The 20,891-nt window shown below is 41.1% G+C and overlaps 1 protein-coding gene across 1 annotated transcript; it reads left to right on the top strand.

Moving 5' to 3' along the window:
* The first annotated feature begins 1,721 nt into the window (after positions 1-1,721).
* LOC103430074 (pirin-like protein) lies at positions 1,722-4,553 on the top strand. The gene is made up of 5 exons (XM_008368205.4): positions 1,722-1,997; positions 2,124-2,173; positions 2,348-2,415; positions 2,642-2,808; positions 3,951-4,553. The coding sequence occupies exons 1-5, from the start codon at positions 1,882-1,884 to the stop codon at positions 4,447-4,449; spliced, it is 900 nt and encodes a 299-aa protein (XP_008366427.1). The 5' UTR covers positions 1,722-1,881; the 3' UTR covers positions 4,450-4,553.
* The last annotated feature ends 16,338 nt before the right edge of the window (positions 4,554-20,891 follow it).

Below are 20,891 nucleotides of genomic sequence, written 5' to 3'. Positions count from 1 at the left end.
TTTTTTTTTGGAAAAGAATCAATTTAAATTATTATGAGTCAATTTAAATCATGATGGTGATGGTGAACGTCGAGAAGGAAAGAGAGAAAGGGAAATTTTTCTTTCTTTCCTCACTTTCTTTGACTCAGTTTTATTCCATCTTTATCCCCATTTTTCATAGGTTGCCCCTCGCGTAATGCTTTTGTATGAATGATGTCAGTAAACAAAGTTTTTCTAGTTATATTACTCATTAATGACTTGAAATGTGATCTTAATCAAGATTTCTGTTCACATGATAAATGCAGTCCAACCATATATGATTAGGTAATTGAACAGTAGTTAGAAAGATATCATGATTATATATATTTTTATTGATATTGGTCACGTTATTTAAGCTTGAGTACGATTTTCACACATTTTTATGAATCTGTATTTCGTGAGTAAAATATAGAATATAAAATATTTTCACGATAGTTATCACATTTCACCAATTATTTTTCCATAAAATAATTTTCACATTTTGAACTATTTTCGCACTTTTGACAATCAATTTACTTTTCGGATGTTTCCATTAGCTAAAGAACTTACCTTTGTTTACCAAAAAAAGAACTTACCTTTTGGATGAAATTGGTTGGAAAGAAGCATATGTAGCCTTCCTTTCGGCAAGATATATAACATTGTTTTCAACGTCATGTTCTTGTCTAACATGACAAATTAAATTAGAAAAGTTAAGAAAAAAATGGGTGATTAACTCAATCGTCCTGGACGCAACTCATAAGCTCCGGCAGTCCCTCTCAATCCAAAATTATAAAGAGTGTATCATAAGTATACGAATTATTACATCTACCTATTCGGATTGAAGTTTTTGGCTATCCATTTATGTTTCATTTTGAGTGTTCGTGAGCTTAGTGTCTAAGGCACGTGGCTTGCTGTAAGAAAGTAATGAATTTGAGTTATTATAGCTTGATCCCATCAATTAGATTTCGGTCATTTTTCACTGACGATTACTTTAATTTATGGTTGGTGACCTTCAACTGTGTCTTGTGGCGACTCACCCAATTTCTATAGTGACATTAGCATGTTGAATGAAGCATTCATTAGCATTTAAAGAGGTGAGATATTCTTGAGTCTGATTGTCTGCGTGGCATACGCGCTTCGAAGAGGGACGAGTTCGAGCTCTTGGATGGTTGTGGATTGGGCTTTGAAGTTAGTGAGTTAGTGTTGTGGGACTTTATGTAAATAAAAATAGATTAATCTCGTAACATACTTTATTTTTATTTACAGCCAAAACAATACGATCATCCTTGCAACTATACGATCTCTTAAAGCTAACAATGTATCCTCAAATTCAATGAAAGAACAGAATCATCTCGTAGGAAGGTTCTTTAATGGAAAGACAAAATATATGGCCATGGTTTTCTTGGAAACCAACATCAAAGATTTGTTCCCAGAAATTGCGTATCCCCCACAACATATTCAACTATACAAGGCATGCATAAGCATGACCCAGGGATCCCATAAGCCATTAGTCTTTTCTTTCTTTTTCCCCCAAAACCTAAAATAGTGGCATTGACATTTGACCATATGATGAGGCGTGGCACTCATGTAAAACAGCGAAGGTTCCCCAAACCTCAATACTTAGCCCCCCAACATCACCACAACGTCAGACTGAGGTCATACAGATATAGAGGCGTATCATAAAGTGCCTGGAGCTCAAGCAAACTTGTGCCATGTTGGTCTTATTGGCCGCCAATAACAATTCACTTTGACCTTCCAAAAATACACCACCCTCTCTCTCTCTCTCTCTCTCTCTCTCTCTCATTACTACTATATATAGAGCTGCAAATATCTTTCATTTGTCCTCACATTATTTTGCAGCAGTTTTCAAATTCCAAGCCAAATATGCCTGAGAAGGAAGTTTCAAGTGTCCTGAAAAAACCGCGTGCTGTGGTGAGGAAGTTCTTGGCTAGGCCTCAGCATGAAGGAGTTGGAGCCATTGTTAGAAGGAGCATAGGGAGGTAAGTGATCACTGTGTTCTAAAGCCAGATTGTAGATTTTCTGCCTGTTTTTCATAGATTATTGAATGAAAGATATATTGAAGGATTTCAGATGTCTGAATTAATGGGGTGTTGTGTTCTTTGCAGGTTTGAGCTGAAATACTTTGATCCTTTCCTTGTTTTGGATGAGTTCTCAGGTGGGTATCTCTGTTAATTTTTCCATGTTTATTTATTGATTGTAGGTCTATACATCTTCCCTTGTAAGTCAGAAGTCTTATGTTCGATTTTCATGAAAGAAAATTTCTCATCCCCAATATCGTTTTGTAAAAGAAACTGTTAATTATTTTCTAATATTGCTGTTGCAATTGCAGTTACTGCTCCTGCTGGTTTTCCGGATCATCCACACAGAGGTTTTGAGACAGTGACCTACATGTTGCAGGTATAGAAACCATTATTTATATCATTTTATTCGCTGGAAAGGTGTATCATTTACATTCCAGCTAACCCATTTCTTATTTATTCCAAAACCTTTTTCTTTTTTGTAATTAAAATCTGAATTACCTTAATCGGTGAAATAGCTAGCTGTTATTTTGACTAATGGGATTCATGAGTGAACTTAATTAATTACCTTAGTTGAACGCAATTGCTGTTTTTGGGGTGATTAGGGGGCTGTGACGCATGAAGATTTTGAAGGGCACAAGGGGACAATAGGAGCCGGTGACTTACAGTGGATGACCGCCGGAAGAGGCATCCTTCACTCGGAAATGCCTGCCGCCCAGGGAACCCAAAAGGGTTTACAGTTGTGGATAAACCTATCCTCCAAGCATAAAATGTACGTATACATTACCTATACCTACCTAATTATTAATTCATTCAGACACATCCACCATATGCTAACACACTAGTAGCTGCATGACATTTGCATGATGTCATCTGGGGATCATACATTATAAGCCTTATAATCATTATATGTGGAAAGTGACCCTTTTTATTTCCAGACAGTCTAACAATATAATGATGATTGTGTAACAATTGAATCTATAAATACTTTTTAAGTTCATTTGTGTAAAATAAGATTAGTTACAAATTGACAACGTAAATATAATTTGACAATATAAGTCTCGTCAAAGAACACTACATACGCATGGATATAGGATTGATGGTGACAAGGTTCCAACTATTTAAATAAGCAAGAGATATTTTATTATGCTCGAAACACGGACACATAAGACATAAGTCATTATACAAGTGGAGTGATACTTAAAAAATAAATAAATAATTCCTCCACATGTATAATAATCTAGGTGTAATGCTAGGGAGATCAAATTTCTAAACCAAATAATGTAGATGGTTAATGACTAGATTATTAATTAAATATTGATTAACATGTTTATTTCATATTAGTGACACATTATTTGATTTGTAAATTTAATTTTCTTAGCATTATCCATAAATTAATAACATATAGTATACTTCTCTGTTTTGAATACATTGAAAATTTTCTCTTCATAAGCATGTGCAATCATCATATGTTGGTCATCATAGGATATTATCCTTTTCTAAAAGTGCTTTTGATTGCTGCGCACATTTTGTGTATTTTTGTGCATACCAACCTAAAATATCTTAGATGCTGTGAAACTATGGGCCTTTTTACTCATATTCCATGGTGCTTTCGGAAATTTGGATAAGATTTGACATATAGAGAAAGACTTTTATAGTGGTTGGCTAGCTTTTTTTGTCCCCAGAATTTTTAGTTTTTACTCAAACCAAACGTGGCAGAAAGTCCTTTTCAAATTACAATCAATTAGCATATATCCTTTGCAATTAGTTAGCTTTAAGGGAGTTGCTACGTGCATTCTATTATTTTTTATTACGTTGTAGATTAGTAAGTAGATTAGTAAGTTAGTCGGTAAATGAAGTCCAAATAACATTATCATTGTTTGATCGTGACGTAATTTGTGCAAATTAACACAGGATTGATCCAAAGTATCAAGAACTGCTGAGCAAGGACATTGCAGAGGCTTCAAAAGATGGGATCAAAGTTAGAGTAATAGCAGGAGAAGCCTTGGGAACAAAGTCACCAATTTACACAAGGACCCCAACCATGTACTTAGACTTCACACTGAAACAAGGAGCTCACTTGCAACAACCAATACCAACATCATGGAATGCGTTTGTCTATGTGTTGGAGGGGGAGGGAATTTTTGGCAGTTCAAAATCTTTGCCTGTGACAGCCCACCACCTTCTTCTTCTTGGGATATCTGGGGATGGCTTGGAGACATGGAACAAGTCTTCCAAAACCCTAAGATTTATCTTGGTTGGAGGTGAGCCTTTGGGGGAGCCTATAACGCAATTTGGCCCCTTTGTGATGAACACTCAGGAAGAGATTGACCAGACTATTGATGATTTTGAAAATTGTGTCAACGGATTTGAGAAGGCTAGACATTGGAGATCTGGAGATTTACTTGATTAGCCTTGATTAGCCTTGATTTTTAGTTACTGTATTATTTAAGAATTTATATGTTGTTGTTTTTTCCTTTAAATGGAAGTAATAAGTAGTTGATAAATTAGATCAAATTCTGGGCCACAAAAGACTTCTAAGACACACGAAATATGAATTTAAGTCCTCCTCGTCAAATTTTAAGAAGAGAGATTTCAAGAAATGACAAATCTATTCACTCTGTCAATAACCAAGCCGGATATAGTGTATCATAAGATTCTACAGGATCAAACCTATGAGACTTAAGGAATGATGGAGGGGAATAAAAAAAGAAAGGGAAAAGGAAAGGGAAAAATAATTAAAAAAATGAAGTAAATAAAAATGAAGCAGAAGAGCCCATATTGATTATATTAAAAAACAAAATTTGGATTTTTCAGTCACAAAAGGAAAACAAACTGGAAACAATATTATTTCTGGTGCCATTATTCCTACTTCTGCAGCTATAGGTTTGCAGTTTCTTTAGATAAGTTATGCTATAGAAAAAAAAGATGATTCTTGAGTTTTTTATCTCTTGCAAAGTATTCATTCTTCAATTCCTTTTTTCAAAATACTTCAATTGGTACAAGCAAGAAATAGGCCAATTCAATAGCTTTTTGCTCAATCTCTCATGGAGTAAAATTCACATCAGTACGAGTCTTGTCAACAGTACAATTAAGCCCTCTTGGTCAAATTTTAAACATCTAAAAAGTCCACGTAAAATCTACTAGAAAGGGTGCGATCCAAGTAACCAAGCAAGTACTTATGTTCACAAGTGATGATATTACATGGTCAAATTTTCTACCAATCCTCTTAGAGATTCTTCGCAAAAAATTAAAAAAAAAACTAATGAAAATGACTTCAAATTTTTACATTTTAATAAATAAAAAAATCACTTACTAACTTTATTTAATAATAAAGACAGAAAAATAAAAATAAAACTCTAAAAAACCCAACTTGCACTGGGCGTCCCCCAAACCCCCCCCCCCCAAAAAAAAGCGTCCCCCAGACCCCCCCCCCAAACAAAAAAAAACTGTGAACACGGAAAATTCCTGAAACGAAAGAGACAAGAACGAACGTGCACAAACAAATATTATGTATTTGATGATTTTGGGTTACAATCTCTTTATCTTTTGATCCTCTGATTCGATCTCCGTAAGGTGTGTATTTGTGGATGTGCGATTGATCCAAAGGGCCGTTGGGCTTGATCTAAGGATGAACGTTCTTCAAGGGCCGTGGACTTGATCTTGAAGGTGGATTTGAGCGGATCTTCAAAGGGGCTTTTGGGCTTGATCTTTGAAGAACAGTGATGAACGGATCTCGAAGGGCTTTTGGGCTTGATCTTGAAGAACAGTGATGAACGGATCTTCAAGGGCTTTTGGGCTTGATCTTGAAGAACGGTTGGATGTGTGGATTTGTCGACGTTGTTGATCCAAAGGGCCGTTGGGGCTTGATCTTAGATGAAGGGATGATGAACGATGGTGCTTTCTTCAAGGGCCGTCGGGGCTTGATCTTGAATTGGTGGATGATTGTTGATCCAAAGGGCCGTTGGGGCTTGATCTTGGAAGAACGATGAACGAAGAACGAAGAACGCTTTCTTCAAGGGCCGTCGGGGCTTGATCTTGAAGGTGGATGATTGTTGGTCCAAGGGCCGTCGAGGCTTGATCTTGGAAGAACGATGAACGAAGAACGAATAACACTTGCTTGATTCTTCGGGAACCTGGATGCTTGAGAGCTTCGGAGTTTCAGAGCTTCAGAGCTTCAAGGTGTAATATGAATTTCTTCCTAAATGAATGAAATGGGCTTGTATTTATAGAATTTTCCAATGCCTAATTTTGAATATAATATCCCAGATGAAATAAGTCGTTTCTGCCAGGTGTTGACACGTGTCCTATTTGATGACTTTTCCAACTCATTTCAATTTTCGTTGAGTCACACGCTACGTGTAAAATTTATGTAATACATGAGCGTTGACACTTTGATTTATCGGTCAACATTTATTTACGAAATTTCGATGTTTACAAATGCCCCCACTTCAAGGCACGTCGTATACATGTGCTTGTCACGTGTAGGAGATGCGTTTTGAAGTCCCTTATTGTAGATGTCGATCCAAGGGCCATTCAAGGCTTGATCTTGAATTGGGCTGGAGATTTCTTCAAGGGCCGTTGAGGCTTGTTCTTGAACTTTTGTTTGAAATTTCTTCAAGGGCTGTCGAGGCTTGATCTTGAAGGTTGAAATTGGACCACAAGGAGCTTCATGTGGTAGATGATCTTTGGCTTTGGTAGTGGGTGAATCGACACGTATTTTGTTGCGCTTTGTTGACTTTCCACAGCTTTGATCTTGAACTGGGTTGAAGGATTTTCTAGATTCCTCCAATTGTTGATTTTCCACAGCTTATTCTTGAACTAGGTTTTGATTCAAGGGTGGTAGACACTTAATCTTGAATCGGACTTGTGATTTCTTCCAGGGCCGTCGAGGCTTGATTTTGAATTTGGCTGGAAGCTTCTTCAAGGGCCGTTGAGGCTTGATTCTTGAAGGCTGACTCGAACACACGGCAAGCAGGCACGAGGTGAAGGTGACGTCTTGTTGCTTTGTTCAATCTTTCTAATTCACACCTGAGTGGTTTGGTCAACGGTATGATCTTCGAGATTGATGGGCTCCTCTTCCAATTGGTGACTTGGTCTTTAAGGATTTGATTCAAGGGTGGTGAATCGGCACGTGCAGCCCACAACGCCTAGTAAGTCGACCCAAGAATTTGAGGGTCAAAACGAGTTCACCGTCCTCGGGCAGATGCGGCATCTTCTCGAGTTCTTCATCTCAGACTCTTTCTGCTGAGTTGACTGTGCATGCTGCATTCTTCTCTGCTTGTTTCTTTAGGCAGATGTGGCAGCTTCTCGAGTTCCTCAGTTCGGACTCCTTCTGTTGAGTTGATCGTGCAGACCGCATTCTTCTCTGCTTGTTCCTTTTGCACCTTGTCTCCACATGCTGCAAGGTATCATTTTCACTTGCCTTATCTGTCCTCCAAGCAGATGTGGCAGCTTCTTTGAAAGTACAGCAGCAGTGGAAGGCGAGTACTCGAGAGCAGTGCTAAGTAGGCGATCAGGGAAGGGTTCCAAGCAGTCGGTTCCTTACCCGAGTTTGAGTGGAAGTTCCGGCATATTGTTTTCTTTATCCTTGTCTTTGTAGGTAGGAACAAGGACAAAGGAAAGGACAGGGAGAGTGCATGATATGAGATACTCTTGCTTTCTACCCTGGTGATATGAGATACTTTTGCTTTGGAGTCATTAGCTTGCAGAGGTACTCCAAGGAATAAGGAACACTGAATGACTCGAGAGGTTTCGTTGGGAAAACATTTTTTGAGATGAAGAAAGGCTCTGTATGTCTGCCTTGCTATGGAGGGTGAAGATGGACAGTTATAGGAAGTTCTTTAACACCTGTAGATGTACTATTCTTTCACTCGTGTCGGCAACCGTTGGATGATTGAACAGTATACTTCACGTGCTTTCTCCTTCACCAAAAATCTTCGACAAATTGCCCGTGATTTTTGCCAAGCTGAGTGTGCATGTGACAGGTGTTGACGCGGCTGAAAAAGGCTGGCGCCTCTTCGATAACTGGGATCGGCGCTTCGACAAATTACCCGTGATTTCCGCAAAGCTGAGTTTGCGTGTGATGGGTGCTGACGTGGCTGAAAAAGACTGGCGCCTCTTCGATATCTGGGATCGGCGCTTCGACAAATTGCCCGTGATTTTCGCAAAGCTGAGTTTGCGTGTGACGGGTGCCGACGCGTCTGGAAAAGCAAGATGCTTCTCCGATTTCTGAGCTTGCCTCTTCGATTTTTTGAATGGCCTCTTCGAATTCTGAGCTCACCTCTTCGATCTCTGAAATCCCGTCGAGTGCTGATTTTTTATAGAGGCATGCAGTTCGTTTCAAAGCACACTTGAATTTTCGCTTGTGAAAACTCCCCTCTTGTACTTCTAAGATCTTGATTTGTCCGATCTCTTCTTCCTTCAACACTTTGAAAATGTCTGGACCCTCCGACCGTCGTTTTGACTTGAATCTTGGTGAAGAGGCAGTCCCGCCTTCTCCAGACAACATATGGCGCCCAACCTTCATATCCCCCACTGGTCCTCTTACCGTTGGGGATTCGGTGATGAAGAATGATATGACCGCTGCGGTGGTGGCTCGGAACCTTGTCACTCCCAAAGATAACAGACTACTTTCCAGGCGGTCTGATGAGTTGGCTGTTAAGGAGTCTCTGGCCCTTAGTGTGCAGTGTACGGGTTCTGTGTCCAACATGGCCCAACGCCTATTTGCTCGAACCCGTCAAGTTGAATCGTTGGCGGCTGAAGTGATGAGTCTCAAACAGGAGATTAGGGGGCTCAAGCATGAGAATAAACAGCTGCACAAGCTTGCACACAACTATGCCACCAACATGAAAAGGAAAATTGACCAGATGCAGGAATCTGATGGTCAGATTTTACTTGATCATCGGAGGTTTGTGGGTTTGTTCCAGCAGCATTTGCCTTCGTCTTCTGGGGCTCTGCCGACTGCTGAGGCTTCAAACAGTCAACCTCCGGCGCCTCCTCTTCCTGGAGCTCCGCCGAGTTGTGAGGCGCCACCTGATCATCCTTGAAGATCCCCTCTTGTAAATTTGATTTGATTTGATTTGATTTTTTTTTTTAAGGTATGTATAATGCAAATTTATGCAAAATTTCCAGAAAAATAAATAAAATGGACTTTATTTCTCTCAATGCAATTTTTTTTTATTTTTATTTTTCCTATATATATATTATGTACACATATATATATATATATCTATATATATTATTTCTTTTTCTTTTGGCGCTGTACAACCATCCCTTTTTTTTTTTTTTTTTTCTCTCTTTTTCTTTTGTCACATGGTGCCAGACGCACCAAAGATCTCCTTTTTATTTTTTTTTATTATTTTTTATTTTTTATTTTTTTTTTATTATTATTTTTATTATTATTATATATATATATATATTGCCTTTAATTATGGTGCCAGATGCACCATTCGCCTTTTTTCACGTGGTGCCAGATGCACCACCACCCTTTTTTTTTTTTTTTTTTTTGCTGTATAAATTTGGGTGATGGGTAGAGGAACTTCTGCAGGGAGCGGAGCTCGAAGACGGACGGAGAGCTGGAGTTTAAGGAAGCGCTTCTCGGCCGGCTAGTCGTTTGACAGCGGTCTTTGAAGTTGTTGGCAGCTACGAGGCAAGAGACGGAGGAAGTCTTTGGGTGTGGGTTGTCAAACTTTGGTTTTGTCAATCTCATTCAAAGAAGGCAGCCATGGCGGAGGTGCAGATGCAGTGGATGATCTTCAACAACCATGTAGCGTTTGGCCTTGATGATGAAGATGGAGAAGGATCAGGGTGACCTTGATGTCAGATCCAGCTAGGACCCGGAGCACAGTCGGGTTGGGGTCGAGCTTGAAACCGGGCACGGAGCACGATGGCGGAGATGAGAGACCAAGGTTCGGCCGCTTTCACTGCAAATCACCGGGTGCTTCACGGACCTCCAGCTTCGCCGTTTTGATCAGCATTATCTAGCCTTGAAACAAGAGAATTCACAATATCATTAGCAACATCAGCAGGGATATTGTTGTCAGCGGCAACTGTGGAAATTGCCTGAGACTGGTTGTTGGTAGCATTCGTGGGGTCTGTTGCATTTCCTGCGAGCAACTGATGCAATGCTTGCTCCAGTGTTGCCCCATCACCAGCAGTCTGAAAAGCTTCAATCACTCTTGATCTTTCAAACCCCATGCCTGTATGGAAGAATTAACTTCTGGATTTGTCAAATCATCCAATGCCTTCTCAGCATCATTCTCGTTTCTTCTAAGTGATTCAGCAGCAAGCTCCTTGTCGAAACCAATGGAGACCGATTGGTTCAATTTCTTGATATCCACAGCTTTCTTCAATGGTGTTGTCCCATACTTCTTTTGCTCCGTAATTTCATTTCCTTGCTGAATATCTTCTTCCCGTTTTTTGGGCTCTCTTTGCCTTCTGCTCAACAAGAAAATCAACAGCACTAGATACATCTTGATTGCTCATCCGCAATGCCCTTTTAGAATCTCTTTCTTTCCCAATATTCTTCAAAGCTGTATCCACACGACGGAGAAACTTTGGGACACCCTTCCAAATTGTTTCATGGAAATAGCTCATCCCTGCTCTAATCTCATCTTGTGGAGTGGGAGCTGTTCTTCGGATCTCATCCGTACGAAATGCAGCTCGGATCTCTCTCTGAAGTGCCTCATCAATCTCCTGCTGTTGGTGGTTGCCCTTCCCGCTCTGCAACAGCTGCTTGAGTCCACATGACATGTCGTCCACATCCCCGGCTATCCACCTCAGCAGAGACTGGTCGTGGGCCGGAGACGCTGCCGTTTCGGAGAGCATAGTCTCCCAATCCTCCAACTTGACCTTCTCATCATCTGAACTGCAAATCGCATGGGAAGAAACAGTAACAGAATTACATGAATTTCCCGAATGCGAGTCCACTGCCTCGGAAATCCCAGAGCCCTGAGACGACGCAGGCCCACCAGAATTCTCCGAACACTCATTCGATGACGCCGGACAATTCAGAAACCTGGAGACGTCCAGACCCCCCCTTATCATCGCCGGAAACCATAATCGCGGAGCTACCCGATTCCGGAGATCCCGAATTCGACTCGGCCGCGCCGGGATCTAAGTCGTCGGGAAGGAGGAAGTCCTTGGTCACCGACGGCATGTAGAGCTTGTCCAAGTCGTCGAAAGTGAGCTCGAAGTCGCAATTGTCATCGGGACCAAACCCGAAGCCAAGATCGGACATGAATTCATCGGAGGTGACGGCGGCGGAGGCCATGCAGTTGTCCGATGAGAAGAATTCAGGGTCGAGAGGAGGGATTGGGAGAGACTCCATCTCGGATTTGAATTTGAAATCGATGTGATCCGGATGGTTAGCCGAATCGGGGCCGGAGTGCGGTTCCGCCGGAAGCACCATGTTAGGGTTTCAGAGAGGTTTGTCTGAGAATTTAGAGAGAGATGGAGAGATCGGTCCTGGGTATGATACTGAATTTGGACAATAGGCTTGGGCCTGGTCACTGCCACTTGGGTTTGGATGTCCTCCTTTTGGTGGGCTGGCTGCTGATGCCTTGTTGCTGCTGGAGCTTGGTGTTGGGCCGAGACATATATATATATATGTTTCCTCTTTTTTTTTTTTTTTTTCTTCTAAATACATAATAACATATTTTTTTTTTGTTTTTTTTTTTGTTTTCTCTTTTTTTTTCTTTCTTTTTTTTTTCTAAATACATAATAACATATGTACTCAATTTGTTTTTCGAAGAAACTGTAATTTAATTTTGTACAAAGAAAATTGCAAATTTTCTTAACAAAATAAATTTGTAATGAAATTGACCTTCTTTAATAAAACATTTATTCTTTTGATTTTGATGTGACTGAACTCGAAAAATTGAACATTCGAGCTGCCTACGTACCCCTCCAAAGAAGAGATCAAGTCGTAACGTAGTTCAAATACATTTTTTTTTCTTGGCATTTTCTTTTGGTGCCGTTTGCAGTTTCAACTCGTGCAGACAAGGAGTGTTGGTGTCATTTGCAGTTTCAACTCGTGCAGACAAGGAGCATTTGGTGCCGTGTTGCAGTTTCAGCTCGCGCAGGCAATGAGCCTTGTGTCTTGCAGTTTAGGCTCTTGCAGACAAGGAGCCTTGTGTCTTGCAGTTTAGGCTCTTGCAGACAAGGAGCTTTGGTTGGTTCGTCAAGCGATCTGAGAGAGTCGTTCCTCGCAATCTTCATAGCAAGGAGCCTTGACTGAGTAGTTGAAGAAGTCTTCTGGGAAGATGTCACGCATTGTGATCGGGATGGATGATCTTCGTGTCAAAGTTTCATTATCTCCAATACTTTCACATTGTTCTAGAGGTGAACATGAGCTGTTTTGCCCCCTTTCCCATTGGTGAGCTGTTTTGCCCCCTTTCCCATTGGTGAGCTTGTGGAGAAGACATATGCTTCTTGTGCAATTTCTTCGGAGTGACATAAGTCCATCCTTCAACTTCACTCGGCTTGACTGGCATGTTTTTGGAGCATGCCCCCAGCGATTGAGGTGAAAATTTTGAGTTGACAGAGCTGGAAGTGACGTCTTTTTCCAGGGTTTCGTCTTCTTTGTCTTCTTGGGCCTTCTCTTCAGTGCGATCCTCTTGGGTTTGTTGCCGTGAAGATTGGCCGGTGTAGATGATGGTGCGCCTCCTTACCTTTAGTGGTCCTTTTGTGTCGACTTCTAAAGTTGCTTGGCGCTTCATCCTTGAAGGAATCAAGCTTTGAACATCGTCTTTTCCTGCTAGACTGTCGAGCTTCTCTCCCTTTGGCGTTGTCTTCCTGTTTCTAGAAGGCTTCTTAGTTTCTTCACGTCTGTCCAAAGCCGACCGTTGCGGAGGAGATCTAGCTGTGCCGCTTTGTTTCTTGGGTTTTGATAACCTTTCAAAGACTGATCTTTACGGTGTTGGCGTCTCAAGCCTTTTGAAGACGGAATTTTGGTCTCGACCACTGATGCGATCAAGTGCTGCAATTCTAGGTTTTGAATAATTCAACCTTTCGAAGACTGAAGTTCGAGGGGCGGGTTTAGGCTCATCTTTTGGCCTTGTGGCTTGTGGTATTGGCTTCCTCGTTTTTTTGTAGGTCACCGATGTCCACCCTTTCTTATCACCAGTATATGCATCTTGGTTGCTTGCCCCCGGTGATGGTTGTGTAGGAGGTGCCATGTGACTTGAACATTGACGGGAATTGTCATGCATGCTTCGGAGATGCACAGGATCGAGTGATTCAAACACGATAGTAGTAGTGTGTGCCACAGCTGTGTCTTCGAGGTCAAGCTCGATTTCCCCTTGTTGTGCTAGCTTCAGGATGAGATCTTTCAGTACGAAGCATTTTTTCGTTGGATGACTGATGAAGCGGTGGAACTTACAGTATCTTGGGTTGTCGGTACGATTCATCTCTTCCGGCCGTCTGCACTCAGGCAAACTGATCACCTTCTTGTTCAACAGGTCTTCTAACATGGCAACCAAATCAGAGTCGGGGAATGGATAAGTTTTCTCCTCAAGCTCCTTCAAAGTGCGTCTACGCATCTCTTGATCACGAAAAGCTTCGGTTTGAATCGCCTTGCCTCGTGTGGAGATTTTGACGGGAGCTGTGTTGACCGTCATCGCTTCCTTGGTGGGTTTCCATGCGGCCTTTTCCACCTTTGTCCCAAGAACTTTGTCATTCTTGTAGTCGGCGATCAGTTCTTTCTTCCCATGATGGGCGATGCTCAACTCCATGTCATGGGCGCGAGTAGCCAATTCCTCGAAGGTCCGCGGTTTAATGCCTTGAAGGATGTATTGCAAACCCCATTGCATGCCTTGGATGCACATCTCGATTGAAGAGGTTTCCGAGAGCCTATCTTTACAGTCGAGGCTCAGAGTGCGCCATCTGTTGATGTAGTCAATGACTGGCTCGTCTTTCCACTGCTTTGTGCTCGTTAGCTCTAGCATGCTCACAGTGCGGCGGGTGCTGTAGAAGCGGTTGAGGAATTCCCGCTCTAATTGCTCCCAGCTGTTGATGGACTCGGGCTCTAGGTCCGTGTACCACTCAAAGGCATTTCCTTTCAGCGAGCGCACAAACTGCTTGGCGAGGTAGTCTCCATCTGTCCCCGCGTTGTTGCAAGTTTCGACGAAATGTGCAACGTGCTGCTTTGGGTTTCCTTTTCCATCAAACTGCATGAACTTTGGTGGTTGATAACCCCTTGGCATCCTTAGGGCATCAATCTTCTTGGAATAGGGCTTCGAGTAGAACAAGGAGGTATGTGAGCTCCCTTCGTACTGTGCCTTGATGGTGTTGGTGATCATCTCCTGCAGCTGCTGGATAGAAAGAGATCCCATGAGTGCTGCCGCTTGGTCTGGCTCCGGCTTCCCATCGATTTTCTTCACCGGGGGTTCTTCGTCTCCGCCAGCTCCTCCCTTTAGTGGATCATCATCTGGGTCGGGTTTATCGCCGTCCTGCGCCTCCAGTCGGTTGACTAGTGCTGCAATTTGCAAGTCTTTTTCTTCCACAGTTCGGGTTAGCCTTGCGATTGCTTCATTCATTTGAGCCAACTGCTCATCGATTGAAGTTGCTCCAATGGTCATGACTTGCATGGCTGAACTGTCGCTTGAATCGGCATCGGAGAGCATGGATTCGGAGTATTTCCTTCGGCTTTCCCCCCTTGGTGCCCTTAGTGAGGCTAAGGTGATCAAAGGCTCGTGCCTTGGGTGCTTTTGTTCCCTTGGCAGAGTTGATGCAGAGGTGAAAGAGGCAGCAGAAGTAGCTCTTGCCATGCTTCGAGTCGTGATGCCCAAAGTGACACCAGTTGCGATAAGGACGCTCTTGTTCTTTGTGCCAGTTGCGGGAACAGTTTGAGCCTTCCTTGAAGCCATTAATTTTGGAAGTGTGCTCGAATTTCTTGAATGGAGAAAGAGATGAGAGGTAGAGATTATCCCACCGGGCGTGCCAATTTGTGAACACGGAAATTTCCTGAAACGAAAGAGACAAGAACGAACGTGCACAAACAAATATTATGTATTTGATGATTTTGGGTTACAATCTCTTTATCTTTTGATCCTCTGATTCGATCTCCGTAAGGTGTGTATTTGTGGATGTGCGATTGATCCAAAGGGCCGTTGGGCTTGATCTAAGGATGAACGTTCTTCAAGGGCCGTGGACTTGATCTTGAAGGTGGATTTGAGCGGATCTTCAAAGGGGCTTTTGGGCTTGATCTTTGAAGAACAGTGATGAACGGATCTCGAAGGGCTTTTGGGCTTGATCTTGAAGAACAGTGATGAACGGATCTTCAAGGGCTTTTGGGCTTGATCTTGAAGAACGGTTGGATGTGTGGATTTGTCGACGTTGTTGATCCAAAGGGCCGTTGGGGCTTGATCTTAGATGAACGGATGATGAACGATGGTGCTTTCTTCAAGGGCCGTCGGGGCTTGATCTTGAATTGGTGGATGATTGTTGATCCAAAGGGCCGTTGGGGCTTGATCTTGGAAGAACGATGAACGAAGAACGAAGAACGCTTTCTTCAAGGGCCGTCGGGGCTTGATCTTGAAGGTGGATGATTGTTGGTCCAAGGGCCATCGAGGCTTGATCTTGGAAGAACGATAAACGAAGAACGAATAACACTTTCTTGATTCTTCGGGAACCTGGATGCTTGAGAGCTTCGGAGTTTCAGAGCTTCAGAGCTTCAAGGTGTAATATGAATTTCTTCCTAAATGAATGAAATGGGCTTGTATTTATAGAATTTTCCAATGCCTAATTTTGAATATAATATCCCAGATGAAATAAGTCGTTTCTGCCAGGTGTTGACACGTGTCCTATTTGATGACTTTTCCAACTCATTTCAATTTTCGTTGAGTCACACGCTACGTGTAAAATTTATGTAATACATGAGCGTTGACACTTTGATTTATCGGTCAACATTTATTTACGAAATTTCGATGTCTACAAAAACCCCTTTCCACACTCCACTTTTTTCTCTCATTATCAGCTACATTAATGGATTTTTTTTTTTTTTTGCTTAGGATAAGAAAAAGATTTTAAATTGAATTACATTCCCCAGTTTTAATTTTGTGTTGTTGTTCCAATAGTAGTCATGATGACAATAGATTTTTTAATGTGTTCGGAACACAGGGTGGTACAACGTATATTTCTATACAAGTTGTGAGATTCTTGTGTTAAAAAATTAATAACATAAAAAATAAAATTTTCCACCACTTACATAATAACATGTGGTATGCCATTTGTGTTACGGGCATAAAGAAAAATTTCTCCAGGATGACACCCAAGCTCAAGAAATTGGATGAAGAGCTACATTTATTATTGTAGGTATGTAAAAAAATGTGGGGAAATTTTAACATTTATTACCCTCATGTTTACTACTCTCATGTTTCGTGATTTTCAATACGATGAAAACATGATTGGGAAACCACGTTCTGCCTCTCTTTGCTTTTTGTGTACTTTAATGCATGATATTCTTTCTTAGTTGCCTAGTAAACTTGAATTTAAAATTAAAAGCTTTTATAAAAAGAACTTGGACGAAGTTTATTGGGTAAATCTCAGTTTACTACCCTCATATTTTGTGGTTTTCAACATTTATTACATCAAGTTTTTTTCATCCCAAAGTCATACCTAAAGTGTTAATTTTGGGACAGTCTCATACATCCGTTAGTCAAACTGTTAAGTCTGCCGTTTACTGATGATGTGGCACCTATGTGAACAATGACTGGGTACCATGTGTCATTAAAAATATTAAAATATTAAAGTAATTAATTAAATAAAGTATTTATAAAAAAACAAACAAACAAGAAGGAAAAAACCCATAACCCCTGCAAATCAAAACAACAAAATATTCCGATCAAATCATCCCCAAACCTAATCTTTCAATTCAATCCCCCATTCTCAAACCCTAAAGTTCAGTTCTTTCAGATCAAAAGGAAAATTGCAATTCAATTAGTTTCAAAGTTTCCATAAAATTCAAACGGAAAGACGATGTTAAACTCAAACCACTACCAACCCCCGTCTCCCTCCGACACATGATGTTGCGTGAGCCGTTGGTCCGGGTATAGGAGGCAGCTGCAGAGCAGCTGTAGGAGCACCAGAGCGACTGGGTTTATTGAATCGCGGTCGTCCCTTTCAATCACGGCTGTTCCCTTTTTCCCTTCTCTCGAGGTCTCCTCCTTTCAAATTCAGAACTTTTTCACTCCATTTCAAAAACTGCTTCCCAAAATATCAACTTCATTTCTTCTCACTTTCCCATTAGATCCACATTTTCTCGGGAAACAAACACCTCGAGTCGACGCCGCCTCATTCTCATTCAACAATGTCAAGGTTCATCGAACTCTTCTCGCCTCTGTTGCTCGCTTTCCTTTTAGTCCAATTCACCACCACCGTCTCTTCTTCCTCTCTGCCAGAGCCCTCGCCAAGTCCGTCACTGCAACCCAGGCTGATTCACCTTTACCACCATCTCCATCCTCGATTTCCTTCCCTCCATCTCCATCTCCGTCGACGAGGGTTCGGCCGTCCTCGAGTTGCTTGTCGGAGAAGATGAGTAGCTGCTGGTCCGGGGGGATGCCCTCCTTGGCTTTGATCTTGTCCTTGACATTGTCGAAGATGTCGGAGGACTCTCTCTCTTTCTTCTCTCTAACTCTCTTTCTCTCTTTCTCTCTAACTCTCTTTCTCTCTTTCTCTCTTAATTTCTTGAAATATTTGATGATTGAATGTGTATGTGGTTTTAGTAAGCTCTTACCTCAGTGGAAGATCCAAGCTTTTGCATTGATTCCTTCATCTCAGCCAGAGAAAAATCTTGGGTATTTCATCCAAGCCCAGTAAAAAGGAGAGTGGAGAGAGAGGTAAAGAGAGAGAAAGAGAGTGCGGGGGTAGGTTTTTTTTTTAAATACTTTTATTTAATTAATTATTTTAATATTTTTAATGACACGTGGCGCCCAATCATTGTCTACATAGGTGCCACATAATCAGTTAACGACAGACTTAATAGTTTGACTGACAGATGTATGAGACTGTCCCAAAATTAACACTTTAGGTATGACTTTGGTACAAAAAAACTTCATGTACAAATGTTGAAAACCATGAAACATGAGGGTAGTAAATTGAGATTTACCCAATAAACTTAGTCCAAGTTCTTTTTATAAAAGCTTTTAATTTTAAATTCAAGTTTACTAGGCAACTTAGAAAGAATATCATGCATTAAAGTACACAAAAAGCAAAGAGACGCAGAACGTGGTTTCCCAATCATGTTTTCATGGTGTTTCCATGAAATATCCATGGCAAATTGTACAAGACAAATATAGGTACGAAAGGCAAGTAATTCACATCTTTTCTTTGCATTTACAAAGTTATAGGTGTCTCGATGGTCATCCGGTTGGCTATGAAAGTTAACACTTGATTTTCGCCTCCACAAATCCAAAGGGTCTAGGTGATAACTCTAAAAGGTGATAAAACTATTTGAAAGAGTAACTTGGAGGGGGGAGGGGGTGGTATGTGCTGAAGCACTTTGTTTCTCCACACAAGGATGAGATTTTTGGCTTTGAGGTGGTCCTTCCCACTTCTCTCCCTTGTCATTACAATCAGTGTACAGTTGGAGTTGATTTTATATACTTGTGAGATTAAGGTTCCAAGGGAGGTAGCCACTTAGCACTATAGTTTAGTGATAAGTTTATTTTTAGCTACACCTCTTGGAACTTCATTTGGATTTCACTTTACCTACTGGAACTCAAAAGTCACTACTTTACTTCCTGAAACTCAAAATTCATTCCATTTGACTTGTGGACTCTCTCCTCCCTGAGACTATAACAAATGTGCAATAAATTTGATTATAAATATCCATTATGTGTTAACATCCCACAATAAGAGAATATTAAGCTTAAAAGAAACTGAAGACATGAAAAAAAATAAAAAAGAAATTGATTAGTCTGGCGCACCGAAATCAAACCTACATAAGAAATTAACAGATTTAAGGCAACGTGGAGTGAATTTTATGTTTTATATAGCCGACTTTCAAGTTTTAGGGGGCAAAATGGGATCAAAATTGAGTTCCAATGTGCAAAGTTGAGCGAATTTGAGTTTCGAAGAGTAAAGTGGCGACTTTTGAGTCACAAGGAACAAAGTGAGATTAAAATCAAGTTCTAGAAGGTGTAGCTAAAAAATAAGCCTTTAGTGAAATGTCTTCACTTATAAATGAGAAATCTTAAGTTCAAATATATCGTTCTCTTATAAGAAAAAAAGTTAGAAAGGAGGCAAAATGTTTGGTTTATCATAATTGATAAGTTCACTAATAATTTATTCTCCTACGCTTTTAGTATAAGTATATCATTCTCTTAGAAGAAGAAAAAGTTAGAAAGGAGGCAAAATGTTTGGTTTATCATAATTGATAAATCATGGATGTGGATGCAAATTTATTCCTCCTTGTTCTTGGACAAAATTGCACCTACAAAACAAACAACACCTTAGGTCAAGTCCAAGAGCCTCACGCGCCCATGATGAATGAGGGGGGCTTTGGCCGAAGAACCTTCGATGCCAAAGTTAGAATTTTGAGGGAAAAGTGTTTGGAGAATTTAGAGAATTTAGCAAGAGTGTAGAACTTAGGTTTTGGACAAAATGAGGGTGTTTACATAGGAGTGTGGCAAACCTCTTTGGGAGGAAGAGGACCAGCCACTTAGATGGTTTTTCAGGTGAGATTCATGATTTGTTAGCTAATTAATATAATTAGAAATGAATGATTTGGGGGTTACCTTGTGGAGAATATTTGATAAGGATGGATGAAATAAGTTTTGAATAAATACCTATTTTGGGCACTTTTGACTTGATTAAGGGATGATTGCACACTGCTTGCACGTAGAAATCCTCGTGTGCCTCGAGGGTGATCTTTTCTTTTTTACCTAAAAATCCACATGTCGCCTCCATATTTTTCTTGATTATTTTTTGCTCCACAAATGCCCTCACACTTGCTAGGTTGTTTACAAGAAAGGGCAGCATGTGTAGAGATTTCCAGCTTTGATGCAGATTCTCACTTGGACTTGGAATTATTTTCTTCGAGGAAAGGGATATAAATCACCTCCAAAGCCTATTTAAGCCTACCTTAAGTAGGGGATTAAATCAACTTCGGAGGGCAATTATTTGTCCCTAAAAGAAAAGGAGAAAACTAAAGGATATTTGTTCCCCCTCCCCTAGCACTCTTCTTTGCTTGCCCGTGCAAAGAACTGTCTTCCGTTGATTTCTTTGTTTTCTCCACGCTGCACCGATGTAAGAAAAACTTAATTCTCTTTGTCTTCTTCTTGGGTAGTGCTGCCAAGTGGCAGCCGTCGTGGTGGTGCAGCACGTCGGCTGGCAAAGGCCAAGAGTCGGCTTGGCATGGGCTAGGAGTCAGCTTGGCATGGGCCAAGGAGGTGGTGTGGCAAGGGCCATTGCTTGTGCTGCTTGGCTTAACTGAAGCCAATGATTGGCTCAGCATGGGCAGAGAAAGTGGCATGGCATGGGCCATGGTTTGGGCTGCTTGCCAAAAATGAGGTAACTGCTTAAGTTTGATTTCTCAATTGCCATGGATGAAGCAGTCAATGATGGAACTGCCAAGATCTGAGTTGTTGAAGATGAAGTGTCGGATGAGTGAAATGTTGAATGCAAAATGTCTGCTACCCCCTGACCATTCCCTGCCTCGTTAGTTTTCAAGCATTCGATCTTTTGAGCTATGTGGCCTTCTCGCACTATAAAGCTTACCGAGATGGGTATCAAGGAATTAGTTTACCCTCTCGCACTGAAAAGTAATTAGTTTACCCTCTTTCACTAGAGAGCATGGAAGTCGTTGTCGTGAATGCAGCTGAGGAAAGCTGAACTGCTGGACAACTGAAATAA

This window comes from Malus domestica, chromosome 11, assembly GCF_042453785.1.
Source record: "Malus domestica chromosome 11, GDT2T_hap1".
In the NCBI taxonomy this organism is placed as follows: domain Eukaryota; kingdom Viridiplantae; phylum Streptophyta; class Magnoliopsida; order Rosales; family Rosaceae; genus Malus; species Malus domestica.
This window is presented reverse-complemented; position numbering and strand designations above follow the sequence as displayed.

Bases quoted from the DNA above. Each gene is read 5' to 3' on its own strand.
- LOC103430074 (XM_008368205.4), top strand. From the start codon at position 1,882: ATGCCTGAGAAGGAAGTTTCAAGTGTCCTGAAAAAACCGCGTGCTGTG. The intron at 2,174-2,347 runs GTGGGTATCTCT...TTGCAATTGCAG, and splicing joins TGTTTTGGATGAGTTCTCAG to TTACTGCTCCTGCTGGTTTT. The intron at 2,416-2,641 runs GTATAGAAACCA...TGGGGTGATTAG, and splicing joins CAGTGACCTACATGTTGCAG to GGGGCTGTGACGCATGAAGA.